The 22,216-nt window shown below is 45.0% G+C and overlaps 2 protein-coding genes across 3 annotated transcripts; both read right to left on the minus strand.

Annotated features, from left to right (window-relative positions):
* Positions 1-5,505: 5,505 nt before the first annotated feature.
* On the minus strand, positions 5,506-8,857 carry LOC125508127. Of its 2 annotated transcripts, none has more exons than XM_048672726.1 (9): positions 8,625-8,857; positions 8,434-8,533; positions 8,190-8,317; positions 7,952-8,091; positions 7,794-7,862; positions 7,576-7,714; positions 7,335-7,397; positions 7,165-7,270; positions 5,506-5,941 (listed from the first exon to the last, which is right to left on the minus strand). In XM_048672726.1, the coding sequence occupies exons 1-9, from the start codon at positions 8,722-8,724 to the stop codon at positions 5,860-5,862; spliced, it is 927 nt and encodes a 308-aa protein (XP_048528683.1). In that variant the 5' UTR covers positions 8,725-8,857; the 3' UTR covers positions 5,506-5,859. The 2 variants fall into 2 exon arrangements, with proteins under 2 accessions (XP_048528683.1, XP_048528684.1); XM_048672727.1 differs by having other exon boundaries at positions 7,165-7,208; positions 8,625-8,856.
* Positions 8,858-12,351: 3,494 nt separating this feature from the next.
* On the minus strand, positions 12,352-19,748 carry LOC125506837 (putative pectinesterase 63). The gene is made up of 5 exons (XM_048671546.1): positions 19,327-19,748; positions 19,055-19,244; positions 13,025-13,231; positions 12,674-12,924; positions 12,352-12,573 (listed from the first exon to the last, which is right to left on the minus strand). The coding sequence occupies exons 1-5, from the start codon at positions 19,746-19,748 to the stop codon at positions 12,402-12,404; spliced, it is 1,242 nt and encodes a 413-aa protein (XP_048527503.1). The 3' UTR covers positions 12,352-12,401.
* Positions 19,749-22,216: the final 2,468 nt, after the last annotated feature.

Below are 22,216 nucleotides of genomic sequence, written 5' to 3' on the forward strand. Positions count from 1 at the left end.
CTTCAACTCTTGGAACATCTCATATGCTCCATGACGTTCAAAACGTCTTTGAAGTCCCGATTCTAAGCCATAAAGCATGGCACACTGAACTATCGAGTAGTCATCAGATTTAGCTTGCCAGACGTTCATAACGTCGGGAGTTGCTCCTGCAGCAGGCCTTGCACCTAGCGGTGCATCAAGGAAGTAATTCTTCTCTGAAGAAATGAGGATAATCCTCAAGTTACGAACCCAGTCCGTGTAGTTGCTACCATCATCTTTCAACTTAGCTTTCTCTAGGAATGCATTAAAATTCAAGGGAACTGTAGCACGGGCCATTGATCTACAACATAGATATGCAAAAACTATCAGGACTAAGTTCATGATAAATTTAAGATCAATTAATCATATTACTAAAGAACTCCCACTTAGATAGACATCTCTTGAGTCATCTAAATGATCACGTGATCCATATCAACTAAACCATGTCTGATCATCACATGAGATGGAGTAGTTTTCAATGGTGAACATCTCTACGTTGATCATATCTACTATATATATGATTCACGTTCAACCTTCCGGTCTTAGTGTTCCGAGGCCATGTCTATACATGCTAGGCTCGTCAAGTTTAACCCGAGTATTCTGCACGTGCAAAACTGTCTTGCACCCGTTGTATGTGAACGTAGAGCTTATCACACCCAATCATCACGTGGTGTCTCAGCATGACGAACTGTCGCAATAGTGCATACTCAGGGAGAACACTTATACCTTGCAATTTTAGTGAGGGATCATCTTATAATGCTACCGCCGTACTTAAGCAAAATAAGATGCATAAAAGATAAACATCACATGCAATCAAAATATGTGACATGATATGGCCATCATCATCTTGTGCCTTTGATCTTCATCTCCAAAGCACCGTCATGATCTCCATCATCACCGGCTTGACACCATGATCTCCATCATAGCATCATTGTCGGCTCGCCAACTATTGCTTCTACAACTATCGCTAACGCATAGTGATAAAGTAAAGCAATTACATGGTGATTGCATTTCATACAATAAAGCGACAACCATAAGGCTCCTGCCAGTTGCCAATAACTTTTACAAAACATGATCATCTCATACAATAACGTATATCTCATCATGTCTTGACCATATCCCATCACAATATGCCCTGCAAAAACAAGTTAGACGTCCTCTACTTTGTTGTTGCAAGTTTTACGTGGCTGCTATGGGCTTCTAGTAAGAACCGTTCTTACCTACGCATCAAAACCACAATGGTTTTTCATCAAGCATGTTGTTTTAACCTTCAAAAAGGACCGGTCGTAGTCAAATTTGATTCAACTAAAGTTGGAGAAATAGACACCCGCCAGCCACCTTTATGCAAAACAAGTTGTCTGTCGGTGGAACCGGTCTCATGAACGTGGTCATGTAAGGTTGGTCCGGGCTACTTCATCCAACAATACCGCCGAATCAAAATAAGATGTTGGTGGTAAGCAGTATGACTATGATCGCCCACAACTCTTTGTGTTCTACTCGTGCATATCATCTACGCATAGACCTGGCTCGGATGCCACTGTAGGGGAATGTAGCATGCAATTTCAAAAAAATTCCTACGATCACGCAAGATCTATCTAGGAGATGCATAGCAACGAGAGGGGGGGAGTGTGTCCACGTACCCTCGTAGACCGAAAGCGGAAGTGTTAACTTAATGCGGTTGATGTAGTCGAACGTCTTCGTGGTCCAACCGATCAAGCACCGAACATACGACACCTCTGAGCTTAGCACACGTTCAGCTCGATGACGTCCCCCGAACTCTTGATCCAGCAAAGTGTCGAGGGAGAGTTTCGTTAGCACGACGTCATGGTGATGGTGATGTGATCCGCGCAGGGCTTCGCCTCAGCACTACGACAATATGACCGGAGGAGTAAACTGTGGAGGGGGGCACCGCACACGGCTAAGAGAACAATTGATGTGCTTTGGGGTGCCCCCTGCCCCTGTATATAAAGGAGGAGGGGAGGAGGCCGGCCCTAGGGGCGCGCCCAAGTGGGGGGCGACTAGGACTCCTAGTCCTTGTCTGGCCCCCCTTTCCTTTCTTTCAGAGGGGAAAATGGAAGGAGAGGGAGAGGGAGAAGGAAAGGGGCGGGGGCGCGCCCCCTTCCCCTTGTCCAATTCGGACAGCCCATGGGGGGTGCGCGCCACCCCTTGTGGGCTCCCCTCTCTCTCCCCTATGGCCCATGTTGGCCCATTACTTTCCCGGGGGGTTCCGGTAACCTCCCGGTACTCCGAAAAATACCCGAACACTCCGGAACCATTCCGGTGTCCGAATACTATCGTCCAATATATCAATCTTTACCTCTCGACCATTTTGGGACTCCTCGTCATGTCCGTGATCTCATCAGGGACTCCGAAGAATCTTCGGTCACCAAAACACATAACTCATAATACAAATCGTCATCGAACGTTAAGCATGCGGACCCTACGGGTTCGAGAACCATGTAGACATGACCGTGACACATCTCTGATCAATAACCAACAGCGGAACCGGGATGCTCATGTTGGTTTCTACATATTCTACGAAGATCTTTATTGTTCAAACCGCAATGACAACATACGTTATTCCCTTTGTCATCGGTATGTTACTTGCCCGAGATTCGATCGTCGGTATCCTCATACCTAGTTCAATCTCATTACCGGCAAGTCTCTTTACTCATTCCGTAATACATCATCCCACAACTAATTCATTAGTTACATTGCTTGCAAGGTTTATCATGATGTGCATTACCGAGAGGGCCCAGAGATACCTCTCCGATACTCAGAGTGACAAATCCTAATCTCGATCTATGTCAACCCAACAAACACCTTTAGAGACACCTGTAGAGCATCTTTATAATCATCCAGTTATGTTGTGATGTTTGATAGCACACAAGGCGTTCCTCCGGTATTCGGGAGTTGCATAATCTCATAGTCAAAGGAATATGCATAAGTCATGAAGAAAGCAATAGCAATAAAACTTAATAATCATTATGTTAGGCTAACGGATGGGTCTTGTCCATCACATCATTCTCCTAATGATGTGATCTCGTTCATCGAATGAAAACACATGTCTATGGTCGGGAAACTTAACCATCTTTGATTAACGAGCTAGTCAAGTAGAGGCATACTAGGGACACTTTGTTTTGTCTATGTATTCACACATGTATTAAGTTTCCGGTTAATACAATTCTAACATGAATAATAAACATTTATCATGATATAAGTAAATATAAATAACAACTTTATTATTGCCTCTAGGGCATATTTCCTTCAATGCGCTACTTCGTAAGGGACCGATTTGGATCCAAATGTTTAATGCTATGGTTAGATTTTATCTTAATACCTTTCTCGTAGTTGTGGATTCTTGCAAGGGGGTTAATCATAAGTGGGAGGTTTGTTCAAGTAAGAACAACACCCAAGCACCGGTCCACCCACATATCAAATTATCAGTAGCGAATGTGAATCAAACCAACATGATGGAAGTGACTAGATGAAATTCTCGTGTGCCCTCAAGAACAATTTGCTTATTATAAGAGACTGTTTTGGCCTGTCCTTTGCCACAAAAGGATTGGATACCTTCCTGCACTTTATTTACCGTTATTGTTACTCGTCCGTTACAAATTATCTTGCTATCAAACTACCTGTTACCGACTATTTCAGTGTTTGCAGAAAATACCTTGCCAAAAACCACTTGTCATTTCCTTCTGTTCCTCGTTGGGTTCGACACTCTTACTTATCGAAAGGACTACGATTGATCCCCTATACTTGTGGGTCATCAATATTCTTTGATGGGAAACTGGGGTGATTCCCGCAAGCCCATGTCTATGATTTACCTGCAGGAGGAGCTCACCAATGGGTGACCGCCCAGGCTCAAAGGGATTGCACAAGTTCAAGGTTGAGTAGCTACTATGTGTAACCATGAGTCAGTATGGGTTATGTCTTGACCAAGTAAGTTGTGGGAACCCCTACGACATGACCAGCTGGTGTAGATTTTTGCATGTAGGTTGACTGGGTCTACCATTGGGCGTGGGTTACCGCCTGCCAAAAGCATCTTGGTCTACCTAGCTACTTCACAAGTGAAGTTTAGTAGTAGAAGGGTGTGATTCGGAAGCATGGGTAATGTAGACAAACCTCTGCAGAGTACATAAAACTGATCATGATTAGCCGTTTCCCTGGTTATAGACAACTTTTGAGCAACTCTACTGAGATCTGTTAGCAAAATGGGAATCAGGCTTACACCAAGTAGCATGTTTATTTCAGTTCAGCATATCCTCGTGAAACTTGCCAATACATTCATCGTATTGACCCTTGTGGCTGCAATGTATCATGTTCCAGGAATTTCCATGTCGAAGGAGTGATACGAATTCGGGTTACGATGCTATACTCAGCTCTTGCCTATGAGTGGATGGATGCCACAAGACTAGAATATTACCTCCGTTGCATGATTGTTGTAAGTTAGCTCATGAGCTAAGCATGTCAGGCGTAAAAGAGACTAGATCTGCGATGGAATACTATGACATGTGATGTATTTTTGGTATTTCATTGTTGACTGTGCGTGTCAGCTATTGATCCAGAGACCGGCACAGTAAACGCAGAGATTTGGGGCATCTCTCGAGACTGGGTCGTGACATATATAATATGGGGGGTAGATACACGATGTAACTTATGCCAACATAATAGCATAGGCATGCATAAGAAGCTGATGGCGTGTGTCGGCGGCCGGGGTATTGTGACGGTGTCAAGGAGAGGAGCACCCGTACTCATGCCCCGAGGATGTAGCTGATGTTCGGTGAACCTTGTTAACAAATCTTGGTGTCCTATCTCGTGTGATTGTTCGTTTCTCGGATGATCGATTATGCATCTTGGATTATTCTAACATGTAACCCTATATACGAGGAATAAAATTAAGAAACAATTTTATGTCACTACTTAGTTTTTGGAGCAATAGTTTTAGAAAGCAGTACCGTGATTAAATGATATTTCCTCCCAAAAATTATTATAGTTTTGTAGCAATTAATATTTTTGACTTGTAGAAATTTAAGTACTAACAGCATGATTTCGTTGATAATTTCACATTCCACTATACACGGGCATGGCCTTTGGGTTCCAGGGAGCATTTCACATTCCACTATATACGAGGAATAAAATTAAGAAACGATGAATAGTAAGTTAAAAAATAATACTCCATACGATCCTTATAACTGGTTGTTGATTTAGTACAATTTTATAAAGAAATCAGCAACAATCCTTATTAATTGTCGCTCAACTAATATGTATTGAGGGAGTAGCAACTTTTTCAATGTTTTTTAATATTTTTGTGTGACAACTCACAATTTTGATGCGAACCAGAACGATAGTGTTTCATCAATATTAAAAACAAAGTTACGTGGTCAAGAAATGCGAAAAATTTGACGTTCAACTTACTTTTTTCCTGCACAGATCAAAATGCTTAGGCTTTACACCTAAACATTTGCAGATAACATTTGGACGTAAAAATATACTACATTTTTATTTTATTTTAGTATTTTTTTTGGCATTTGCAAAAATGTTTTTTGGCGTGCAGGAGCCAATGCTCCCTAGAGCCCTACTGGATATCCGACTACACACATCCATTTTTCTTATAACACTATACACATTCATCCGTGCTGAACAAGAAGAGAGACCTTACAACATCGCTCATCAGTCACTGCCTCGTGGAGCCCACTCTGGACATGGGCAGAAGATCGCCCAAGCCGAAGAAACATGAGATGACACACACAGCACACCAACACAAGAACTCTCTTTCGGATGTGGCAAGGTTCCATTTCAGGTTCAGTTTCAGAGCACAAGGGCTCAGGATCTACATCAGCTGGTTGCCGACGGGGTCAACGACGAAATGCAGCTCGAGACATCTCTCGGTAACCGGATGAAATTTGGATGTCCACATCTGCACCTCACAAGACAGGCACAAAGGAATTGTTAAAAATGGAACTTCATCAAGCATTTGTGACAAAATCGAGTATGGTGCTTGCTGTGCATTATTCTTGCTGTCATGGGTAGGGAGTTTCAGAGTTGTTGAACTCTGTGTCTCCTGATTTTAGACAACAAATCATCATCATTCTGTAAGACTAGCTTCAGCTTCTGTTTTGGAAATGCACCAAATGATATTTTCTGATCATTTTTTAGACTGCAACAGTTACTAGGTTCTTTTTTAGGTCCCCAAAAGGTTCAAGGTTCTGGATGTTCTAAGTTGTTGAGCTGAAGTTACACAAAAGCGAAACAAGTTTTCAGAACACTTATTTAATTATGTCAATCTCTTATTGTTGTTCCATCCATGACAGAAACAAGATTCCTCTTCCAAACCCATTAATAACAGAATTTACTGACTCCCAAATTCCTTTGAAAATAAAAGTGTTTATGTGGTTTGTCCATAAACAAGTTATTTTAACCAAGGACAACTTGATAAAGCGTAATTGGACAGGACCTACTAGGTGTAGTTTCTGTGATCGGAATGAGACAATCAAACATCTCTTTTTTGATTGCCCGTTGGCCAAAGTACTTTGGCAGACGGTCCACATTGCTTTTAATATCAATCCACTGAATTCTGTTAACGCATTATTTGGGACATGGCTTAATGGGATTGAGCCTGACTTAGCGAGACACATTCGGGTTGGTGTTTGCGCTTTGATGTGGACTATCTGGACTTGCAGAAATGATTTGGTTTTTAACAGAATATCATGTATCCACTTTTTGCAGGTTATATTCCGAACTACGGCACTGATTCGTTCGTGGTCGCTACTCACCCCGACGGAGGCCAGGGAGCATTTGGTTACTGGATCTTTCCGCTGGGAGATGGTAGCTCGGGATATCTTCAACCGGTTTGGATGGCGGTCATGTAATAGGATAGGCATTTAGTTTACCTACCTAGTTTTAGCCAGCCGGTTGTGGCATCTTTTCATGGCTAGTTGGTGTTTCTAGCCCGTTTTGGCTCTGTGTGAGCTTTCTTTACTTTTTCATTACTTTTGGAGACCTTGGAACCATGTTCGCACTGCTTTATTTGGTTAATAAGATGGCCGTATGCATCACTCTGATGCAGAGGCCGGGGAGTCCCCCTTTTCAAAAAAAAAACTGACTCCCAAATTCCTATCGATGAAAATGCAGAAGTCTTACATCCTTGTATTCCGTGCTCTCCTTGAATAATTTGAAGTCGTCAACTGCAGGAAACAAGAAAATTGTAGTAATCGGCCCCGGCGACGATCCCCGTCATCTAGCTTTGCTATGCATCTGTATAATTCAGGGACTCTGAAAGGGAACAAAAACAAAATGTAGGGAGAACTTACTTGATGGAAAACGGATAACTGCAGCGTGACTGTACAGACTATCCATATGATCCAGACAGCAACCTGCTTTTTGAAATATAATATCAGGATTGGTTCTTTCAGACCAAGGAAAAATTATGCAGGGGAAAGTTTGTGCAAATTACAATTTTTCAAGCAGATCAAGATAGAAGGTGCACTGCAAATTAATTGTCATATTGGAAATCTGACGGCAGAAGAAAAATAAACCCCTTTTTTGTCATACCTGAGGTTGCCTGAACAATGAAAGAATTGTAGTGGATGATCAGCTTTTGAAGATGGGCTAATGCATCCTCCACAGACTCTCTGGATGCAGTCTCCAGGAAAGATATCAACAGCATAAACTCGACTCCGTAGTTGAAATCCTGTTGAGCAAAGCAAAAATTATGTTCAGATCAGATGCAATGCTAAGCAAAAGAGGAAGATGACAGTCAATTACGTTACCTCGCCCCTCCGAAAGAGAGGGATAATGTCATCTTCCACCTCAGATTCAAAATCTACAGAAACCAAGCCCTGTAAGTTATCCAAGCAGTGACTCTCACAATGCAATGAGATCAGTACGGTCTAAGAACTGGAAAGGAGGATTACGCGGTGAGGCGTACATAGGAAACGGGTTTCACATGCTCGTCGAGAACATTGAAATAGTATGAGCTATTCTGGAACTTTGCAATGTCTTCTTTCTGTTGGAAACGCATGAATACAGCATGCGTGAAGCTCTCGCTATTAGGGCCCTCTATGCGGCCTGCACCCAAGAGACACATGTTTGCAAATATATAAATTCAAAGTGCAGTTCAGAACTCGAATGAATTTTCCATCAATAGATAGATGCAAGTCCCTTACCTAATGACACAGTGAGTATCCCTCTCATCTGATACTGAGATGTATATAAGTAATCAAGCATGTCCTTTTCTTCAGCATCTGAGATGTTTGGCTTGGCTCTGAGCAGAATAATGTGCTCCACTATCTTTCTGCCAATGCTACCAAGTCAGCGTGTGTACTACTATAACGCCATGTAAATCTAAGGATGAACATTTCAGTTTTGTGGTCTCAAGGTAAATCATTAGCTCGAACAAGAGTTCCGCACCTTTTCTTCACAGTATCACTAGATGGAGCGCCATTGTTGGGTCCAAATACGCTGCGAGGGGAATGAATTGACCTGCTTCTTGTCCCCCACCATCTACAATCTGCACCAGGAAGATTTAGTTCAAAGTTGGGTATATGCATATACTTGGAAAAAAGCATAAAGATCAAGCAAGAACTAGATCAAGATCTGACATCGGCCGAAATTCCGCGGCGGGTGGCGGCGATGCAGCCCAAAACAGCTCGCAACAGGGCGTGTAGTTTGAGAGGTCTGAGCTAGAAACGGCATCAGCATCCTGAAATTGCTGAGCTCGGAAGCTTAGCTCCCATTGTTGCTGTGGAGGCTTTATGGATTCTGGGGTGGAGCTGTGGGTGTGGTATCTGCAAGCAAGGGTGCCTCACCAGAAGTTGGTGGTTGGAGCGTATGGCACTGTCCTTTTCCATTCTGCCTCTTTAGTTTCTGATATTTCTTGTGGCCAGAAAAATTGCTGGCTAGCGTATGGCTCTAAACATACCAATCACCATCAAAAAATCAGAACCCAAGTTCTGAACCTTACAAACTTAAGAAACCTGAGACCTTGACTTTCTTTCCAGACTCTGAAGGCCCTACATGATGAAAGCGGCATAAGACAAGGTGTGTGTTCAAAAATACATATGAGCAGAATCAAATGTAGATATAATGATTTTGGGAGCCAATAAGAAACCGAACCCACTTGACACTCGGGTTGACCAACTCTGTATGGATACTCTCCTTTCATCCTTGAAGCAGCGACAGCCTGAATTCGATCAAAATAACTGAAGTAAGGACAAAGATAACAATTAAGCAGATTTTTTTTTTTGAAAAGGAGGATAGACCCTGGCCTCTGTATCTGGATGATGCATGCGTCCATTTTATTAATTATTCATAGAAACCATACAAAGTAATACATCAGTCAGCCTTAAGCCACCGTCTAGGCAACACTTGCTGCTACTCCTATCCCATTGATGAAAGTGTGCCCAATATCCGGTCCGAATACCAAACGGACATCGCACCAAACCCTAATATCTAAAGCCGGATGCCCCAGCCCAGCCACACACCGGGACTGGGTCCCATACCGGGCCAACGCACTCTCAGAGCTGCCACCACCATCTTCCACCAGTCCATCTCCAGAGCAGTAAATGACCCATCGACCTTGCCTGGCCTGCCGTCGACGTCACCACGACGCGAAACAACTCCACCATGCTGCAGTGCTGCATGTATCCGTCCACACGCGACCGTCGCTGAACCTCCGCGGCGCCATGCCACCGGGATCCGTCGTCGGTCTTGTGGTAGATGAGACACCGCTCTTCCGCTTGTCCCGTCAAACCAGCACTTGCTCAAAAGGATGCCCACAGGAGGGATAATGGCATCAAAGGTACCATCATTGTCTGATCCGGTAGATTCAGATCTAGAGTTTCCTCCAAAGTATCACGAGTGGGGTGCCACGACCTGCAACAATGATGCCTCGAGAAGAGAATGACGTCATAGACGCCTCCATCGTTCGCCATGACCGAAGTCGGCGCGATTTTCACCGGAAGTCGCGTCCCACCAACCTCGCAGCTAGTTGGAACCGAATGGAGCCTCGCCATGGAGACGAGGGTCGTCGTCGGCACGCCGGCAGGGAGCCTCTAGCCGCCCCTCACCGGTCTTCCTCACGCCACCGGCCGGCCAAGGCCATACCGATACGGATCTGGACAAGATGCCGGATCCGCAGCCATCGGGGCCACCCATGCGCATGCAGCCGCCACACTGTCGGCCATGAAGGCTCCCATCGCCGCCGCACTGCAGGGGCGCAGCCCTGACTGCCACCCCCGGCCTCCTCGCATGAGACACCGCCTCCGCCTCATAGGGTCCGCCGCGGCGACTATCCGCCCTGGATCTGCGGTGCAGAGCCCGCCGCCATCCGGTCCCTATATCTCGCTTACAGCGTTGCCTGAAGGAATACTCCACGTGTAGCTGTTGGGCCGGCCTATTTTTCCTGTTTGTTCTTGTTCGCTTCTATATTTTAGCGAAGTTTGTTCTTGTTCACTGGGCAATCAAGACGCTTTTGCTTTTGTTGGGTCTGTACTGGTTTTTGGCTCGGTTTTTTAAGGTCATCACTTTCTTTTTCTCTTTGGGTTTCATTGTTTCTTGATTCGCTTTCTTTGTTTTTTCTGTTTTCTTTGTATTTTACTGATTTCTTTGTTTCTTTCTTGGTCTTTATTGTTTTTTCTTTATTTTTCACTAGTTTTCTTTCTCGGTTTTCGTTTTTTTCCTTTCCTTATTTTCTTCAGTCTTTTTAGTTTCTTTTATGCTCCTTTTGTTGGTTTTAATTTTTTAACACAAGTCTACCTTATTTGAAAAATGTTTATTGTAAGTACATGATATATAATTTTAGTGTACACGTGAAAATTTTGATACTCGTTGAATATTATTCAATAAAAAAAATTTGAGACAAGAATATTATTCAATAAATGGTTTTGAATACATGGTCAACCTTCTTCAAATACACAATGAACATTTTTCTAATGACAATAAATATTTTCTTAAACTACGCAAACATTTGTTAGCATTGTATAGAAAATTAAAAAAACTTCATGGACATTTTTCAAAAACACGTTATTATTTCTTTAAAATATCGTGTACATTTTTTAACCTACACATTTTTTTACATTGTATAAACATTTTTTGTGTGTAAACATTGATCATTTCTTTCAAATTCATGATTAACCTTTGTTTAAACATATTTTTTATGTCAACGTTTTTTCATACAAATCCTACATTCTACTTATACACCAGGAACATTTTTTATTTAATATTTCAGAAATACATGATTAACATTTCTCAAATACATGATTAAACATTTTTTTTCAATATATTATTTTTATGCCTACTTTTTCATACACATTGCACATTTTTTTAATACATCAGGAAATTTTATATATACACGTCTATCATTTTTCAAATACACGATTAACATTTTTCATATCTATGTATTGATGTCTACTTTCTTCATACACATTATACAATTTTTATATACATTAAAAATATTTTTCTATACACGTTTAATATTTTACAGTGCACAATTAACATTTTTAAGTTTTGTATTAAAACATAAAGTAAAAAACAAAAGCAAAACTATAAAATGAAAAATGAAAAATGAGAAAAGAGGGCGCTAAAGGCCTGTTGTCCGTGCAGGGCCCGCCCATTTTGGCGGCTGCTTGAGGCAAGACATGCTATTGTCTTACATAAAGCGAGATATAGTCATGCGTGCCAAAGTACCCAGATGAAGCTTCGGAAGAGATCGAGACAAGAAGCCAAGGGCCCACACGGCCGCCCCGCGTGCCCTAGGGAAGGGTGAGCCACCTGGACATGTGTGCCCCTTTACACCGCCTTGACCTGATTCCACCGCCATAATTCTCTATAAACATCAAAACCCTTCGCCATATTTTCTGAAGAATTTTATCGCCGCCGTAAGCTCCTGTTCCACGAAGATCCCATCTGTTGGCTGAGACGGGTATGGACGGTGGACACACGGCATGGCGGTGGAGATCCCGCCGGCGGCAGTTGTAGGATGGTGGCAGGTGCGATGGTCGAAAATTTCAGCGTGACAGTTGGGCTCCGCATGGCTTCGGTCTATTTTGCAGCAGCCCTGTGGTCATCGCATATTTGTTGCACGTGCGGGCAAAAATATGGAGGTGCCCCAAATACTCTGTAGTATCAGCCGCTGGAGCTGTATTTTTTGGTCCAAATATCTTAAAAGTTAGTTTTTTGGATAGTTGCCCTATATTAAATCATCTGTTGAAAATGCTCTTACATAATTTATTACAAATCCTCCTTAAAGCCAACTATACAGGCTTTCGCTATCGCCATGTAATGTAATAAGCAATTCAAACAATTTAAAAAAAAAGTAGAGGTCTCTGATACACAGTTGGTGACAAATGAGCTACTTAGTAATTACTTTTTTGAGCAACCTAAAAGTTGCTTTTGGGCGGGGGTAGGATCCAGGAGTTGCCGTAGACGAAGTGCGAGCCGGTGAAGGGCCTCGCCTGCGCGTCGTCGAGCACCCGCGCCCACCCGATCCTCTCGTTGGACATGGCCCCGGGCCCGCTGCACTTGTACTCCCCGTAGAATACACCACCCTTCCTGCAGCAACCATCATCACCAGCCGGCCCGCCAGTTAAAATTTGTGCGATGTGAAATGGTGAGGCCAAATTAAGTGAGAGGTAACACGTGCTATAGTTACCGATCTGGCTTCTCGACCTTCCATTTGTCCCAGCCGACGGGCACCACCTCCTTGCTCATGTCCGTGAAGGAGTAGACCACCCGCGACGAGTCCCCCCATGCCCTCCCGAGGTAGATCTGGCCCAGTCCGAAGATCTTGCACCGCACGAACGAGAACCCGCTCTCGATGGCGTCCTTATCGTCAATGCCCTTGCTCCGCTGCTGCGCCGTCAGCACTGCTATCTCCGTCGTCACCGACATGATCGTGCAGTCCTGCACGCATGCGCGTGGGTGTCACCATAAAATGCATCAAATATCATTGCCTACCTCACTTAGGACATGTGTGAATGTAGATGTTTGTTTGGTTAATTACCGTGTAGAGGGACCTCCCGAAGCCAAAGATAAAGTCGACGCTCCCTCGGATGATGCAATTCTTAAAGTAGTGGAGGCCCTTGTGGTCGTAGAGCGTGTCCTGCCCGCCGTCAATGGTGCAGTTGTAGAAGGCGGCCTTGGTGCCGAACAACCGCAGCGCCACCGCTTGCCCGCCCTCTTGACCCGCCTTTGCCAATGGTGCGTGGTTCTGCCATGAAGAGCAGGCCGCTTAAAGAAAAATCTTATAATTTCATAATGTTTACATGTTATTCACATAAATGTTTCAAAAAAATAGACAAATACATAAATGTTCCAAATATAGCGGCCAATTAGCTTTAAAAAAATATAGCGGCCAATTTCATTTTTTTAGAATAACCTGCCAAGCTTTATTCCAAGATAATATTCATCGGTACAATGGTCGGGTTATGAGGCATACCCAGCCATACATGTCTACCCCGATCTAAATTACAAGCAAACTTGGCAAGTTTGTGAGCCTCAAAATTATGGTTTCTACGTTCATGAATAAAAGAGCTAAACTGAAAACTCGACTGCCGACCTATGATTTCATGTACTATAGCTGCATGGGGACCCCCCGTCCCTCTGTTGATGTCGTTGATCACCTCCTGACAGTCCGATGCAATGACAAATTTCTGAAGATTGAGGTCTTCTGCGAGTGCCAAAGCTTCTCTGCAGGCGTATGTCTCTAACATAACCGGATCAAGAACACCTGGGAAGGCCACCGATGATGATCCCAAGTAGGCACCACGATGGTCTCTGCATACTGCAGCCACAGTTCCTCCTCCTCTCTGCCGAGCTACTGCTCCATCGGCATTGATCTTGCAACAGTCGGATGGGGGGGGGGGGGGGGGGGTAGCCATCTTTCTTCTTGGCGCTGCGGTGCTACACTTGGAACCGTAGATTGAGTTCTAGGTCGCTGTAGCTGCTTCAGCTCAAGAATATACGCCTCAACAAAAGATATTGTTTGCATCGGGCTTTGAAAGATCGCCTCATGTATGGCTTTTCGACGAGCATACCATACTGCCCATAATGTGATTACCATCTTTGTGAACTGCTCATGATCCATGGATTCATTAAGCTCAAACATCCAGTTCTTGGCATTTGGTTCCTCATTCAATGACATGGCCGAGACCAGCTAATCATCCGAGAGGGTCCAAACACTGCGAGACATCGTACAAGAGATAAGCGCGTGCCTTCAAGAGTCTTGACAGCCGCATAGAGGACACGCATCCCGGACTGACATGTTCCGATTATTGAGCAGATCAGTAGTTGGGGAGTGAATGCCTCGCCAATCTCCACATGAACACTTTGACCTTTGAAGGAACAGTTAAACTCCAAAGCGAGCACCATCCCGAACGTTCTGCCTCGTCATTCGAAGCTCCTCCTCTCCCCTCTAGCCAGCTTTCTCGTTGGAGTTTTGTCTTCACCATGAACTTGTAAGCTGAACTGATAGAAAATTTTCCCTTCTTGTCCGGAGCCCACGCCCAAAAATCTTCAACATTACGTGTACAAACTGGGATCCTAAGAATGGCTTCCGCATCAATTGGCAGAAAAATGGAGCGAATTAGTTGCACGTCCCAAGAGGCAATGGCCGGCTGTAATAAGTCTGAAACCCACACAGGTGGGTCTGGGATAAGTGATGTGATCGGCCTTGGCACCATATCTTTAGGAATCCAGTTGTCTTCCCAAATGTTAGTCGTCCTGCCATTACCTATTCTTCGTATAATTCCCTGTTTGAGCATGTCCCTTCCATCAAGAATTGCTCTCCAAACCTGGGAAGGTCGAGAACCAAGTTCAGCTGTTAGAATAGAGCCATTGGGGAAATATGACGCCTTGAGGATCCTTGCACTAAGAGATGAAGGTTCTTGTAAAAGTCTCCACGCCTGTCTTGCTAGCAAAGCAAGGTTAAACAACTCCAAGTCCCTGAAACCTAGACCCCCCAAATACTTTGGCCGTGTCATAACTTCCCATGAGACCCAAGCCGGCTTCCTTTCACCTTGCTTACATCCCCACCAGAATTTGCGGATGATAGACTTGATATGATCGCATAAACCTCTAGGGAGTTTGAAACAAGACATTGAAAATACCGGGATAGCTTGTGCCACAGATTTAATCAGTACCTCTTTGCCTCCCGATGAAAGACACTTGCTCATCCATCCCTTCACCTTATCCCATACACGATCACTCAAATACTTAAATGTGCCTTTTTTAGAATGCCCTACATCAGTCGGCATCCCCAAATACCGGTCACTCAAGGACTCATTTGGGACCTGAAGATGCCCCTTGATGGCTGTTTTGACAATCTCTGGGGTCTTCTTACTAAAGAAAATTGATGACTTCTCCTTATAAACTTTCTGACCTGAGGCCATGCAATAAGTATCCAACATGTGTGACACCTTTTCAGCTCCATCAATGCTTGCCCTGAAAAACAGCAGGCTATCATCCGCGAATAAAAGGTGGTTCACCTCCGGAGCCGTCGGTGCTACCTTAATGCCGCAAAGTTGGGATGACTGTTGTTGGGATTTTAAAAGGCACGAAAGGCCCTCTGCTGCCAACAAGAAAAGATATGGAGAGATAGGATCTCCCTGACGAATACCACGAGAAGGTCTGAACTCCTCCAACTTACTTCCATTGAACATGAGGAAACTGAGCTCACCATATTCATAATCACTGAAACCCATGGTGCAGCAAAGCCTAGTTTCTCCATGATAGCTTTCAGATAACTCCATTCCACTCTATCATAGGCTTTCATCATATCCAACTTTAGAGCACAATAATTGTTGTTTTTTGATCTGTTCTTTTTCATAAAATGCAAACACTCATAAGCATAAATTATATTGTCAGAGATGAGCCTCCCTGGGACAAACGCCGACTGTTCCTCGGATATGATCTCCGGTAAAATGACCTTCAGTCGGTTAGACAGAACTTTTGATGCAATTTTATAAAACACATTACAAAGAGCAATGGGTCGGAATTGTGATAGGAGAGTGGGATTGGATACCTTTGGTATGAGCACCAGTAGGGTATCATTTACACAGGCCGGACTTTCCTCTCCTCGAACAATTCCCAAAACAGTTTTAGTCACTGAATCACCACACACATCCCAGTGCCTTTGGAAGAAGTGTGCGGAAAAACTGTCCGGACCAGGAGCCTTGGTCGAAAACATTTGGAAGAGCGCAGTTTTGACCTCCTTATCATCATATGGAGCCAATAGCTGGGCGTTCATTGCTGCTGTCACCTTGACCGGGACATGTGCTAAAACTTCCTCCATGCCCTGGACACCTTCTGAAGTGTAAAGAAGCTGGTAATGCTCATTTGCAAGTTGCTGCATCTCCGTCAAGCTTTCTGTTACCTGGCCATCCGGCTTTTGAAGCGCCTTAATCAAGTTCTTGCGTCTTCGCATAGACGCCCGAAGATGGAAGAAGTGGGTATTCCGGTCTCCTTCTGATAACCATTGTACCCTAGAGCGTTGTCTCCACATTAATTCTTCTCTCAAATAAAGCTCTATCAGACGATCGTTGATCTTAATCTCAACATGACTCGGGCCCATTCTGGTGGGACTACTCCGTAGCCTTTCCAACTCCTTCTTTAGTTTCCGAATCTCACCTCCGACGCTGCCAAAGGTGGTTTTACTCCAGTCCCCAAGATCAGCAGCAAGTGCTTGCAGTTTCGCTCGGACCTCCTGAGCCGTGAGCACTTGATTTTCCGGCTGCCATGATAATCGGACGGTATCTTTTAAATCTGCATGTGTATCCCACATCGTCTCGTACCTGAAGGGCTTCGTCCTTCTGTTGCGCTCTGCTTCAAGCTGCAAAAGGATGGGTGAGTGGTCCGAGGTCGCGGCAGTTAAGTGTTGCACTGCTGCAAAAGGGAAGAGCTGACTCCAATCCGCTGTCGCGAGGGCCCTGTCCAGTCGGACCCTAGTGTAGGAGCCGCCTATGACCTTCTTTTCATAGGTCCATCTCGTGCCATTATAGCCCAGATCAAGTAAACCACACACATCAACTGCATCTCTGAAATTTTCAATCTGCGACTGACTTCTAGTTCCAATGCCATCATGCTCATCATGGCGCAGCACCTCATTAAAGTCACCAATACAAACCCACGGGAGATTCTCTGTTGTTGAAAGGTTCTTCATAGTGCTCCACGTATGATGGCGCAGATGAGTCTGCGCCTCACCATAGAAACATGTTAGTCTCCAGGAGGAACCCCCCAGATCAGAAACTTTTGCATCTAGGTGGTACTTCGAGTAACCCAAATTTTCCACCTTTATTTCATTATTCCAAAAAATACATAGTCCACCACTACGACCAGTGGGATCAACACCAAAAGCATTATCATATCCTATAGTGCCTGCTATTTTTTCAGCTCGAACTCTACTAATCCGAGTCTCTACAATGCAAAGCACCTTCGGGGCAAACTTAATCGCGAGTTCGCGAAGCTCTTGAATTGTGGGGGCGTTGCCAATCCCCCGACAATTCCAGCATAGAAGATTCATTGGGCCCGGCGGTCCTCCGCCGGGGAGGCCGCCAAACGCCCATCATTTGATTTTCCTCCTCCTACTATTTTCTTCATGTTATTTGAGCTGATCTTGTCCGGCCCCAATCTCTCTCCCTGTTGGCCTGTCCTGACCCTCTTCGGGTCTTGTTTTGGCGGCGGGCTGATAGTATCACCACTGCCCCCTATGGCTTTTCCCACAGGAATTATTTCCAGGCCAGTAGTTGGAGCTACAACCACTTCATCAGAGCCTCTTTTTCTGTTAGTTTCAGGAGTGTCATGAGATTCCATCTCAGTATCATCTTCCCTATCGCTGGAAGGTTGGCTTTGAAGATTAGCTCCCTTTGGTTGGTCCTTCTCCTTCTTCCTCTGGTTATTGTTACGGCAAAGATTTCCCGTTCACCACCGCGAATGATCGAAGTTGCTTTCTTCAAAGGGTTATGAACATCCAGCCTCACACGTACACGGTAGAAATTGCCTTCAAAATCAAAGGAAGAGGGCTCTGAATCCACAAACTCGCCTAGTTTTGAGGCCAAAGCCTTGACCTTGCCATGATACGCCATGGGCAGATCGATGATCCGAGCCCATATGTCGAACTTGAAGAGTTCAATGGTTGACGGCTTAGTATATCCGTCGTAAGGCGCAATGATCACCGGATTACCTCTGAAGTGACACGGCCTGCCTTGAGTTACTGTCTCCCAGTCCCCCAAGCAGTTAAACTGCATGATGAACAGATTGCTCTCCAAAGTCTTGATCTTGACGTTCCTCGCCAGGTCCCAAGCAGATCTCATGTTCTTGAAGAACCAGTACGTGCTGAAATCTTTATCCATGTGTACACGGACCACAATCATCCACCGAAGATCCTCTTCCGGCGGGGCATCATCTTCTTCAAAGATCACGTCGTCCAGATCGTCCTCACCTAGGGCCAACTCCTTCATCAGTTCATCTATCTTGCCCCCGGATTTGTCCCTAGACCCAGAGGTCCCGCTCTTGTTCACCATGGTCCCGATGCAGAGAAAACCCCAGCCGCCAAAGAGCTGGTGGAGGAGAAAAACCCTAGACGCCTGAAAAACCGATCGACTCCCTCCGTCCAAACCGGAGTAAACAGCAATAAGCTGTCCCCAGCAGCCCGAGAGGAGGAGAGATCAGCCGGCGACGAGGGAAAAGAGGTAGAAAAGTCTCAACGTCGCCCGCGGCGGCGAGAGAAGATAAACCCTAACAGGAGGGAAAAACGTCCTATCCAAGCAATTAGCGGCCAATTTCATGAGATCCACTGCCGATATCTCTCTGTAAAAGTATTGTATGGGCCTAAATGCTCGGCTCAGGTTAGCCCAACAATTTTCGGCCAGTTTCCATGGTCCGCAACTCGATGGATATGCATGCATGCAAAAAACAAAACAAAAATCTCTTCGATAGGATTTTGTCTGCATACATTCCCCGAACGCAACTCAATTTTGTTCGCAATTGCATAGGTAGGATCAGGTTAATTTCCCCTAAAAGATGGTGATTAGTTAACCTTGAATACGACGCCGGAGGCCACGAAGTAGTCAGCCTCGACGGCGACGGTGGCGCTGGCGAGGGTGCCGAGAGGTTTGCCGTCCTTGCCGCGCGTCCCTGCCGTGTCGTCCCACGTGATGACCGGCGGGTTCTTCGGGTTGCCCACAAACGTGATGAACGGCTTCCACATCGGGATTGTCAGCTTCTCCCTGCATTTTCCCTTTGCAATCTGATCAAAATTGCAAACTCGTAATTTGGTCAACATCTATTGGGATCGACCGAGATATATACTTGTAGGTGCCGGGCTTGATGTCGAGGATGGTCCTCTTCTTGTTCTTCTCCGGCACGGCCTTGATCGCATCGGTGATGGTCTTGAAATTTCCCTTGCCGTCGGGGCTCACGACATACCTCACCGTGGCGGCCTCGGCCGCCGCCAGCTCCGCGTCGAGCACCTTGCCGCCGCTGGCCTTGGCCTTGCTAGCGTAGATCTGCTCGGTGACGGCAAAGTGCTCGACGTTCTTGGCGATGAACTGGTCAAAGCCGTCGCCGCCTCCGGCTCCCGCGCCACCACCGGAGATCGGCTTTTTGGCCGCGCCGCCACCGCCACCGATGTTGAAGGTGGCTTGCTGGTTCTGCGAAGAAGCCGGGGAGATGGATGCTAGGATTAGCACAAGAACAGCAATGCCGAGAGGCAAATTGTGCCCCTGCTGCATGGTGACAGGATCTAAAGAGATGAACTATTTGATAGTTCAATCTATTTATTTAGGCTTCTATTTGTTTATTGAGGGATGAACTTGTAAGGGAACGATTAATTGGATAGACGCATGCGTTTGTATATATAGGCCAGGGGCAGGAAATGGAAGGATGCATGAAAGACTCCTTTTTTAGGCAGTTAACGTATGTTCGAGCTCCCATGCTCCCGCTACATGCACCAATGGGACAACGACTCGTCGCTACTTTTATTGAATGCGGTCGTAGAGAGCAAGGAACGATACCGGAAAAGAACTCTATGAGACCAAGTCTCACGTGAAATCCAACCTGATAGATGACACGTGACATTCACAAATCACAAAGTATCTATCTCACCCCCACTTGAAATCAGGAAGGAGAGATTAGATGCTTTGGAATTTGTGAATGTTACGTGTCATCCATCAGGGCAGATCTCATCTGCTAACCGTGAGACCTGGTCTTATATAATTTTTTTTTCAATAATACCCATCGTGCAATAGTAGTATACGGTGACGGCACCGTGTAATATAACGACATGATGGCGGTACAGCATGCATGTGTCCATGACATGGATTGTAATAGCGATTCAACGCGTCCAGGCCTTCCTTGATGTACAGGCGATTCATTTGAAAAGTATGATGACGATTGCAAAAGAGGAAGTGGGGCTACAAAACAAACAGAAAATTTCTAAAGATTGGAAAATACGGGGGAAATAACAGAAAAAAAGACTCTACAAGTACAATTCGTAAAAAAAAGGCAAAACTCGATGTGCAAATTATATACATACTCCCTCCGGTCTTTTTTACTCTGCATATTAGATATGTGTCAAGTCAAACTTCGCAAAGTTTGACCAAATTTATATTAAAAAGTATCAACATCTATAATATCAAACATGTATGCTACGAAACTACATTTCGTAATGAATCTAACAATGTTAGTTTGGCATTGTAAATGTTAATATTTTTTTCTATAAATTTGGTCAAAGTAAAGACACTTTGACTTTGGACAAAATTTATATGCGGACTAAAAAAGAGCGGAGGGAGTATAATATAAAAAAGAGAAAATTTCGCTTGTGGTATTATGGGCTTTTTGCAAGTTGTATTTGACATGATTTTTCTTTTGCCCTAAATATGAGGAGTGGCGCATACTTTTTTAAAAGTCGGCCCTGAAGGATCTCGATCCATTAAAAAGGAGAGAGTTGTCCGGTTAATTAATGGAAAACCAAGCGAAAATTGTGACAACACGTCCACAAAAACAGGCCACACTCGGCCGACCTAGCAACCCACACAAGAACGTACACACGCTGTCGAGGGAAAACGGTGTAGAGGTTGCCATTGCCATCACTTCTTCGCAACCTAACATAGCCCTCAGCTAGACAGGCACCGAGGCATGTGGCGCGGCCAATGCCAAACAGTCAACTTGGCCACCACCGACCCCATATATACCCACATCCATCTCAGGAGAGCGTCCACGGGCACCGTTGGGTGCTTGTGCCCTTGTCAGTGTCGGGCCGGTCGAGGACACCCGAGTCGGAGGTGCGGACCACACTACGTGAGCGGAACCACGCAAGGGGAAGGTTGGCGCCGGGTGACACGTTGGCGACGGGCCGGGCAATTGCGCGCATGTCAGTCGACCCTGAGGACGCGCTCATTGCATATGTCCTCCACCACTCCTTGATATTGCGGAGTCAGTTGCGCGATGGCTCCGGCTCGCCATCGAGCTATTGAAGTGCGAGGCGACGGCGAATGCGAGGAGGCATGCTGAGGAGCAGGAGCGCTTGCTCTAGAGGCTAGCCGGGATGCACATGGACCTATTGGACGACAACGAAGACGGATCAAGCTTCGACGACAACGATGTCCCTTCGGCGGCCGATGTGTACACCGACGGCCAGAGTAGCACCGCCAACGGAAAAGCAAAGGGCCGGCGAGGAAGTGGTGTGTCTCCATCTTTAACTTCAAGTTTCAAATAATCTAGTTTAAAATTGGCCACAGTCTATGTTGATATATATGTGAACTTCGGCAACTTTTTGGAGATCCATTGGTGATCTTTTGGTAATCGAAATGTACATTTCTATGCATGTTTGTTTGGGGATTGACGTATTTTTATTCACGTTGCATGCTTTAGCATGGATACATGCTATCGAATATGTACAAGGGTGTGGGTGACAGGAATTGAGGAGTGACTGATCAGTGCTTGTGGACGCGTCCACGGCATTTTAGGAGCCAGATTCACCTCTGTAGATGCTCTTAGTTCATCAAACATTAAAATTGGTCATTTCGTCATGTCTCATGTTCATGTTCATAGTTTATTTAAAAGTTGAACTCATTCTAGCTGCCGCCCCCACAACCACGATGCAAAAAACAAATTTGATTCACGTCTGGCCAGGCATATATGGATTTTGTAGAAATCAACGCCTTGCAAGGATCTAGGTTTTTGATTTACGGTCAGAAAA

The sequence above is a fragment of the Triticum urartu genome, chromosome 5, assembly GCF_003073215.2.
Source record: "Triticum urartu cultivar G1812 chromosome 5, Tu2.1, whole genome shotgun sequence".
Classification (NCBI taxonomy): Eukaryota; Viridiplantae; Streptophyta; class Magnoliopsida; order Poales; family Poaceae; genus Triticum; species Triticum urartu.

Bases quoted from the DNA above. Each gene is read 5' to 3' on its own strand.
- LOC125508127 (XM_048672726.1), bottom strand. From the start codon at position 8,724: ATGCTGATGCCGTTTCTAGCTCAGACCTCTCAAACTACACGCCCTGTT. The intron at 8,318-8,433 runs GTGCGGAACTCT...TAGCATTGGCAG, and splicing joins AGTGATACTGTGAAGAAAAG to AAAGATAGTGGAGCACATTA. The intron at 5,942-7,164 runs GTAAGACTTCTG...TGTGAGGTGCAG, and splicing joins AGAGCACGGAATACAAGGAT to ATGTGGACATCCAAATTTCA.
- LOC125506837 (XM_048671546.1), bottom strand. From the start codon at position 19,748: ATGCAGCAGGGGCACAATTTGCCTCTCGGCATTGCTGTTCTTGTGCTA. The intron at 12,925-13,024 runs GTAATTAACCAA...GCATGCGTGCAG, and splicing joins TCGGGAGGTCCCTCTACACG to GACTGCACGATCATGTCGGT. The intron at 12,574-12,673 runs GTAACTATAGCA...TGGTTGCTGCAG, and splicing joins AAGGTCGAGAAGCCAGATCG to GAAGGGTGGTGTATTCTACG.